The sequence below is a fragment of the Pseudopodoces humilis genome, chromosome 2, assembly GCF_049639895.1.
Source record: "Pseudopodoces humilis isolate 2021_Gansu_Grassland_sample_001 chromosome 2, ASM4963989v1, whole genome shotgun sequence".
NCBI lineage: Eukaryota > Metazoa > Chordata > Aves > Passeriformes > Paridae > Pseudopodoces > Pseudopodoces humilis.
This window is the reverse complement of record NC_142201.1, coordinates 98851271-98860958: the sequence shown is the minus strand read 5'-3', so window position 1 is coordinate 98860958 and position 9688 is coordinate 98851271. Positions and strand designations below refer to the sequence as shown.

At 40.0% G+C, this 9688-nt stretch overlaps 1 protein-coding gene across 1 annotated transcript; it reads left to right on the top strand.

The window, feature by feature from the left end:
• Positions 1 to 6716: 6716 nt before the first annotated feature.
• On the top strand, positions 6717 to 7760 carry EPCIP (exosomal polycystin 1 interacting protein). Its single transcript, XM_005534692.2, is given in 4 exon segments — positions 6717 to 6793; positions 6795 to 6945; positions 6947 to 7109; positions 7112 to 7760. Coding segments are annotated over 4 exon segments (657 nt in total). The 3' UTR covers positions 7378 to 7760.
• Positions 7761 to 9688: the final 1928 nt, after the last annotated feature.

Genomic DNA, 9688 nt, shown 5'->3' with positions numbered 1-9688 from the left:
GATTCAGATTAGGTTTATTCAGGGACTGACTCATTGCATTTTCCTGTAATCTTATATTTTAACACCTGCTCAGTTCAAAATGACATTTTGATCTAAATTTGGTTTGCTATTCATCCTGTGTACATTACTCAAGCTGCACGAAATTATTCCAATTTAAACTCCTCTTTACACTTTCAGATAGGTGTATGTGAGTACAAGTGGTCAATGAGGGGTTTTAATTAGTTTTTTTTCTGAAGAAAGAATAGAAATCAATTTTATAGGCTTGGAACTTCCATTGAATAGGATAAACTTTCCTTGTGACAGTAGCGTTCTCACGCAGTAGTCAAAGGCTTTTTATTGCTTTTTTTGCAGTTTTTTAATACACAGACCTGCAATTAGAGAGAAAAATATAAAGTGGAATTATCAAAGCAGATTCAAAAAAACTGAAATAATGCTACTACTAAATAAGCACTTAATATCCCCTTTAGCAATCAAAACCTGTGAAGCAAAAGGAACAGGGCTGGAATCTTGTGCTAGAAAACCTTTGGGATAACACATAATAAACCACGGGTTTCCATGCTGGAAGGAAGATACACATCTAAAACCATGCATGGCTGAAACAATCAAACTAATAATTTTCTGCTGCTATTTATATCTAGTCTGATTTTTGCCTGAGAAGCCCCCCATTCAGGACAAAAAATGAACAAATTATTTACTACATTTAGATCACTCAGAATAGTTTTTTTCAGAAACAGGTTTTTGCTACCAGAAGTATTTCCCTAAAATAATTGGTATTTTTGTTTGCTGCTAAGCAGAGAATGCAGCTTCCCTTCTCCCCTCTCTATTGCAGAGATTCCAGCTGCAAACAGCAGTGGCCTTACCCCTCCCAGGCCAGCACTGCAGGCTGCAGGGACTCTGAGGCAGCTTCTAGGATCTCAGCTAGCTCTTGCATGGAAGGAACAACTCATTACTGAACAACAAACACTGGGTTGGATATATACCACCCTAATCAGGAGCCACAGAAGGAGCATCATGGGTGGCTCTTCTACAGAAATGTTGTCCCTTTTCTTTTGGTCAAAACAGGCTTGTAAAGTTAGAGAAAAGCCTGCCCCAGGAGCTCAGTTTTGTTCTCTTTCTGAATATTCTGCCCTGATAAGAGCTTCCTGACTTGTTGAAGGATTCTTACTCCTTGTTTCTCCTTCATTCCTCCATCCCAACTCTGGGCTGCAGTTGCCTCTCCTCCACCCAGCCCCTGAGAGAATGACAGGATATTTTGGGTTGGAAATCACCTTACAGCCCAGCTCACCTCTGCTATATGCATGGACATCTTCCACTATACCAGGTTGATCAAAGCCCTGTTCAACCTGGTCTTGAACACTCCCAGGGATGTCTACGAGGAAAACAATGGTAGCTTCAGACTTCAGCCACATGAAAATCAAGAAAATTATGCCAATCACCAAGGTCTTCTTGATAATTAGCAGCTTCAGGACAATTAAGTATCTTTTCATCTCAACCATATCTCACTTCCACCTCCCCATTTCCCAGACAGCCGTTGCAGTGGCAGTATCAGAACTCTTCTTATAATTGCTGAATCTTTACTATCTGACACCAGAACTGAGGTATCTTCAGTTCATAGAAACCAAAATCCACACTTCAAAACTTTTCAGAGGTGTTATAATGCTGTAACTGGTAGGTAACTGCTGGGGAAACATTCTCAGCTGTTTGAAGAATTGAATTAACTATCAGTAATTTCCATGGGGTAGCAATGTGCTACCACTGCTCAGTGAATTTGGATGACATTTTACCCTGACATAAGAAAAGACCTTTGGGGCAATAAGTCTAATAACTACTCTAGGCACCAATGTGTTCTTATGCGCAGATTTCTCACTTCATTCTCACACACTAAGTGCTTGCCACAGTTCGATTCTGGGCAGCCAGGTGGGGTGGTGGTGGTGATGGTGAAAGGGCTCAGTAGCTGTTCATCTCCTAGTTTTACTGCCCTCTTGTTTTTTTTACTTCTAATTGTAGGTCCCAAACCAGAGCATGTAAAGACAGAAAGGACAGGAATGTAGGCTTTATCTCTAATTTACCTTTGCAGGGGTGGGGGAATTTGTTGAAGTTTACCACTGGAACAAAAACTGACCAGTAATTCATGAAAGGAAACATTGCAATCACAGAGCATAATTTCAAAACACAGTGTAATTTTTAGCTGACTGTATGAGACCAACTTAGAACAAATACCAGTGCAGTTGAGTGGAAGGCACGCATCATTTGAACCATGGTTGTCTGGGATGTTGTTAGAAATAATAGCACCATGGAGATACTATGTTGTTAGAATAAATCACCATCTGCTTGGACAAATTTATTTTTTGCTGGATTGGACAAGGAGAGGTATTTACCAGGGTGATATTATTTCTGCTGGAGGTCATCTTGCAGTCTGGTAGAGCACTAGATTCTTTAGATTGAAAGTTTAAACCAAATCTTCAGCAGTAGACCACTTAGTATATGCCACATTTAGGCTATGGAGTCATTCTGTGTTTTAATAAAAATGTATTTGTTAATCATCTCACTCATAATTTAAAAGTTCAATCACTTTTGTTATGCAAATGTGTTACTGGTTTTATCACTCCAGCCACTTTCAAGTATTGATGAACACTGAGTATAAGGTTGGACAAGAATGATGGTCTAAACCAGCTAATGGACAATTATATGGAAATAAAATTCTTAGCTTGAGTTTCTGTAGACAAAGGAGTTATTCTTTTCATCAGAACAGATACATAAAGGCAGGTAGGTTTTGGTTACCCATCAGTGAGCCAAAGAGCTTTCAGATAATTTGCCAAGTTCAGAGTTGAAAGCCTATTCTTGTTTCCTGAGTTCAAAAGTCTTCTAATATAAACTAGAAAGCTGAAAAAGGCTTCTATGATTTTTACAGAACTTCTATACCTGCTATGTTACATAAGGACATGTCAAATAGCTTATGGAGAGCAGTTGTAAAATCCATTGTGTCAGGTGGATGAGACTTTAAATGGTTGTACTGATTATACTGGAAGTCTAGCTAAATTTTACTGAAAACTTCGGGGAGAGATGAAGGCATACCCACCAGTTTACCATAGAAAATTGCATAGAAAATCTTGACATTTAGCACAAACTGCTGCATTCTTTGAATTTCTATAGGTTATGTCTAAAACTATTTTGGTGAGTTCAAGGGATAAATTATCTCTGTTAAGGGAAGTGGGTAATGCTCAGAGAGAAACCATTGTGGAAAGACGTACCACACATACCATATTCTACAGTTTTCTGAAATACTGCATCTTTTTAATTTTGGGGATGATGGAGAACAGAACTAAATCAGGCAAGAAAATCACCCCATATTTTATTTCGTCTTAATGGCAATATTACAAAAAAGGGCTCCAAGAGCCCTACTGAGGGCAGTTCTCCCATCCCTAAAAATGAAAGCAAATCATTTCCCAAGCCTTAAGGAGTGGAGACGGCAATGTAGTTTGATTAGGAACCATATAATGCATATTTTTCTGTAGATACTTGTTAGCTTAAGAAAAGATGTGTTGCATTTGACACTTCCCAGACACATAACCTGCAATGTATATTTCTTCTTGCATATCTCTCACCAAAGCCACACAGAAACTAAATCCCAAGAACTGGATAGGAATGTTCCTGATTTTCAGGGAACAGAGAAGAATAGATGTATTTCTGAAGTTTAAATTTCCTGGAATGCCAGAATTTAGAATTTTGTTTGGATTCTGATGGATAGGGCCTAAATGTTATCAGCTAAGCTAAACCTGATCGGTTGGCTGCAAACCAGTAGAGAACTTTAAAGGTTCTCCACTCTTCAGGTACTGAGAAAAATAAAAGAAACAAGGGTTAAAACTAATGAGGATGCATCAAAGTATTTTAATCTAATGTTTTATGAATATTAAGCCCTCAAATGTTAAGTGGAAAAAGCAGTATCACTTCTTTTGACATAGGTGGGAGTTTGAATCTCTTTTACTTAGTCCAAACTCATGTTGTCAACATTGTCTAGGATTTCTTGCAAATACTACCTCCAACACAGAAAATTTAAAATAATTTCATTTAGTTGTGAAACTGTGTTGATATTACAGATTTCTGGTCTATCACAATTGTTAGCCACTATTAAGGACTAAGAAAATAAGCAGTATGGAGGTGTAGTAATAGATTTTCCAATGTGATTAAATGCTTAGATAGTGGAAACATTTCTAGCAATAATGATACCACAACATCTACAGCTTGGGTGAGTCTGACCTTTGGAGTTAAACATCAGCCAGCAGCTGGACTGGAATTTCTGGTATGTTCCACAACATATATGAAATATTTGATTTAAAAACTTAAATGTCTGCATCCTTCTGTCATGATTTGGGAATGGTATTCTCCACTTTAGTACTCACACTAAAAAAGCCTCTCATGCTCTCCTCCCCCCACCTCCAGCTGGAGGCACAAAAGTCACAGCTCAAGGGTTGGGATAGGAACAGTTTACTGAAAACAGCAATGAGATAAGAAAATGAACAGGAACAGGAATAGGATAAACAGGAACAAGAATATGAATAACAGAAGTCTGCAAAACTGTAGGTATATTGCCATGTTTTCTGAAGCGCTGCAGAAAACATTATGGATGTGAATCAGTGTTTTTACATGATAAGGACCTAATTCTGTCCAGCATGTGTCCCACTGCTGCTGTCACTAGAATCTGTCATCTTTGGTCAAAATTTGTCTCTAATGCTTCTTGTGTTTCAAAACAGTTACATCAAATTAAACAAACTTTCCAACATCTTTATAATTTGTGTTAAGAAATCACACCATGTTTCATTCCCTGTACCATCATATAATAATATGTCAGGAAAGCATAGATGCTCCTGGTAAAATTCAAACCCACTCTGAAGACCAAAGGACTGGCAGTTGAGAATCCAAGAGCCCCACCAAACATGCTCCCAACCATTTCAGGTGGCCCATGGCTGGGATGGAAACTTGCTCCATTGTCATAGGTATGTGTGAAGTTGCTATTTTGCTTTGCTAGGGTAAAAGAAGGAGGGGCAGAGCAACTGACAAAGCCTGGATCTATCCTGTAGTAGTTGCTGTGCAAGACATGGTGGTCCTTGGTCTTTAAAACTTACAGACTAAGGCTGGAGCGGATGTAGCTTCACATGGATATAAATTGGGTTTTATCAGCATTTCACATAGCTCAGAAGGATATGTGCTGTGCCCAGCAATACTTCTGCCCTTAAGTGCTTTCCCTCCCTCCATTTTCCCAGTACATCTGTCTTGTTTTGGAAGACAGGTGTTTGCTAGGGAAGGCAGGAGCCTTCCCTGGAATGAAAAGTGTAACCTACCTCCCTTTGAATTATTATAATTTTGAAATTAAGGGGTTCTCAGGCAAAGATATGGGGATAGGAATAATAGTTTTTTATTAGTATGCATAACAAGGTAAACAAATAACAACAACTATGGCATTAATAACAAAACAGAACCAGGGACCCCTTGACAGCCTTCTCGGCCGAGACAGGAAAGGATGGAAGAGAGGCTTTGCTTCACAAACCCCCTGTGGGCAGTCAATCCCTGTGCTCCTGCAGGGCTCTGAGGAACACCCTGCTGGAACGGCAGGAATGAGCAGAAATCCCAGGCCAGTGGATAAGATGTATCAGAAGCTCCACGGCAGTGGCTGGCACTGCAGGATGTCCTGGCAGGACAGGGGGTGCAAGCACCCACAGAAGAAGAAGAAAATGAAGACAAAGAAGACAATGAAGACAAAGAAGAAGGAGACAATGAAGATGACAACGAAGATGATGATGATGAAGACGACGAAGAGGACAAAGAAGAAGAAGACAAAGAAGAAGACGAAGAGGACAAAGAAGAAGAAGACAAAGAAGAAGACGAAGAAGACAAAGAAGAAGATGACAAAGATGAAGAAGAGGAAGAAGACAAAGAAGAAGATGATGAAGAAGAAGAACAAGAACAAGAACAAGAAGAAGAAGCTCTGTCCTTAGCTGCTGCTGCCCTCCCTTGTACCTGCAGTTTCCCTTTCCCCTGAGCCTAGCAAAACTCTTTGTCTTCTCAAGCACCCAATAAGTACCAGCAATCAGGTTTCCCCACAACTAATGAGGAAAAACTCTATTGGTAAGAAAAAATAAAAGGAAGAATACATAATCCCCAACAATACCCCACAATCAGTTTAAGGGAAAGGTTATCACAATGTTACTTAGCAATTCAGGTGTAAAACAAAGCTATTGCTGCTAGGCCTTCTCAGACTGCCTCACTCAGTGAAGTGGAGAACAGGGTCCTTTGTCACCACTGTCTGGTTGGAAGCAAAAAACGCAGAAAGGAGAAACAAGCAAGAATTGTCCTGCACAACACCTTGTCCTGTCCTTACCTCTGCACATGCCAGACCAAGGAGCTGTCTGCATAGAGAAGAATGTGTTCAATGTGTTAAAATGAAACCACTTAGAGCAAAAAAAGAACAAAAAAAGAATCCCAAACTTTAGTCACAATCCGTTTTCTAAATCAGTGTAGTTGTGGTTTCCCCTTAATGCAGAAATGCAGTATGACTCTAAATAGGCTATGCAACAAGTAATGAGTGGAAAAGCAAAGTAATATTAACCATTGAGAGATCTTTAGTATAGTAAAGAAATTGTTTTTTCTCAGTAGGTAAAGCCATGTGATTTAAATCACTCAGTATAAGGAGAAGACACTTGGCAGCTTGGTACCTACTAATGAAGCCAATAGTCTACCCTGCTTTCTCCATTTTTCTGGCTCTCTTTTTGGCCAGATTCCTTGGCATACACATCAGTTTTTCTGAGAAATCAGAAGAACCACATGCTAATTTTGACTGAGGAAAACACAATTTGCAACTGCAGCTGTTCTGTGGCTATCCATGACTGCGATTACTACCTGGCAAACTTTATGTGCAACTGCAAAACAGTGCTGCCTCCTACCATGGAAAAAAACTACCTACAACAGCCACATAAGCATCTGGTTCACAGACACCTCTGTGCTGGGGATGGTCCTCAACTTCACAAGGGTGTGGGATTTGAAGCTGTCCTTCTGTGGTACCACTCCTCTCCCAACAGAATATTTGGCCATTTGGGGACTTCAAAAGCTCCAGGTAAACAAGGACAATTTCCAGACCAGTGTGTAACCATCTCCAGCAGCAGCAATAATGACAAAGACTTGCTTGAGGCACACAACAAAGACAGGCAAAAGCTTGCTCATATTTCTTTTCTGGATACCTCAGTTTTCAATGGATATTCATTGCTGAAGTCATACAGTGTGGAAAACGTCTCTAGTATCATAAAGCACTTTCCCAGCCTGCTGTACTTAGATGTTTTCTCAACCTCAGACAATGAGAGCTATGTTGTAACATTCATTTACTGAGTAATTTAACGCAGTCAGTAGTAAGAGGCATGGGAGGCTGCAAAGAGTGATGGGATGCTTTTAAGTCTGTCCTGGTTTGTCTAGGAGGATGCACAAGGGGACTGTGAGAGAACTCTACAAAGAGGTGTTTGATGTAAGAGATTCATCAGATTAATTCAGCAAACACTTTCTTAAAGAACAAAGTAAATGTGAAACTACTGTTTTCCAAAGCACTGTTAGAATTTTTTTGTTTATATATTCTAAGTCAAGAATTGAAATCTGCAGATAAATTTTGTTTTAAGGTTGTGTCTCGGACAGAAAAGGCATAATCATATAGTTCCCACTGCAGAAGAATCCAAGACCCCCAGAGAACCACTCAGGTTAGATTGCAGCTCAGCAGGTAAATTCACGGTTGTTTTACAAGGTGCAATCTACTCCCATTATGCTCAGCGATTTAGGAAACAGGTATGGGACTTCCCTCTGTGAAGCAGGTATTTCCCTGCATCTGTCCTTTCTTCCTTATTTCATACATAATCTTTATTTCCAGATCACAGAATACTCTGGGTTGGAAGGGACCCACAAGGACCAGCAAGTCTAACCATTAAGTGAATGGCCCATACTCTCCACTGGACCACTTCAGCTGATCCATATTTTTCCAGGGAGAGGCTGCCACCTGCATGACGGATGTGCTGACACCTGCAATTCCCTAAATGCAGGGAGCTTCAACTTTTGTGATAATGGCAAACTGGTCATGTTCTCCCATAAGAGAGAGTAGAAATACCCCATACAATGAGTCTCATCTGACAAGGGAGGCGAGGCTTCAGGCAGACAATTTTCAGATGTGTTGCAGGAGAAAGGTTGTCATCCCCTGAAAAACATATACCAGGACTGTTAAAATAGCTCAAAGTCTGCTTCTTGCCTGTGTCTGCAGGTTTTGAATTCTGTGAGATACGACTAAGGCTGTATCCATCCATATAGTACAATAAAGGCTTTGAAATAGCAAGTTGTAAGAGCTTTGCATTCCCAGCAATGGATTACATGAAACTGAGACAAAATACAAGAAAACTTCAGCCCAGAGAAGCTGTGGCTGCTCCATCCCTGGAAGTGTCCAAGGCCAGGGTGGATGGAGCTTGAAGCAACATGGTTTGTGGAAGGTGACCCTGCCTATGGCAGGGGGGATTGAACTGGGTGGTCTTGAAGGACCCTTCCAACCTAAACCACTCTGAGATTCCATGATTCTCTGTGCACTTAGGGGAATGGCTATCAAGATTCTGAGGAACCAGTGAAGCTGCTGCAGTTTTAAAGAAAGGTTATTTCTATTTTAAATAATTATATTGATATAACTGTAATCAATGATAGATCAGTTTTGCAAGGAAGCAAAACTTAATTTTTCAGAAGACTTAAATACATGTCCACCCCCCATTACTTTGAACCTGTGAGCTTTCCCTCTGAAATCAACAATGTGCTAACGATGGAATTAATGGGATCTATTTGCAATTGCAAATAGATTTAAGCACAGTGGTGTTTACAAGCTGGGTACAGAACTCCATTTAACTAAGCCAGAGAACAATTGAACCAGCTGTTGTAAAGATGTAGTTTCCTTTGTCAGCACCTTGGCAACAAACCATAAGACTTTTTCTCCAAATTACAAATACTTCTAGTGATACCTCTCATGACTGTCTATTACAGACATAATTCATGTCATCTTCCCAGGAACTGCCTTCTCCAGCTGTATCTGCAAGGGAACTAACCTTGCCTTCACGAACTTGAAGGCAGTACACATACACAAATATATTGATTTCTAAATGTTACCAAGGCTTTCTCCAAAATCTGGAAAAATGAAACCTTGATGATCTTCAGCAAAGATCTGCTGCCCTCTGGTAAAAAATGTGCTGAAGTCACAGTAATTCCCCATTACCACAACTGTGATGTCTAAAAATTCACACATGCAGCAGTAGCTGAGGATGTATGTATTCTGGCCTTGGGAAGAAACAAGGTTAATAGTCCATTGGCTTTCTAACAGAGCAAATTAAATTGCCAGTTACTTTTGCCACTGTAGTGTTCTGAATAAGGCTGCTGCAAAAGACCTTTTATTCCAGTACCCAAGCAACCACTGCAGGATTTTTTTTCTGGAAAGAGCAAAAAATCCTCAACTACAGAAATCCACAGCTCCGATATTGTGGAGATCTTCCCAAAGGCCCTATTCGGCCCCAACGGATACCAAGAACCTGATCCTCCCAGTTCTATTTTATATAGATTTGCCCTATGCAAGTACTGCATTAGAAGGTCGCAGCGTTTTTCCACAGCAATGTCTCTAAAATACGTGTATGTC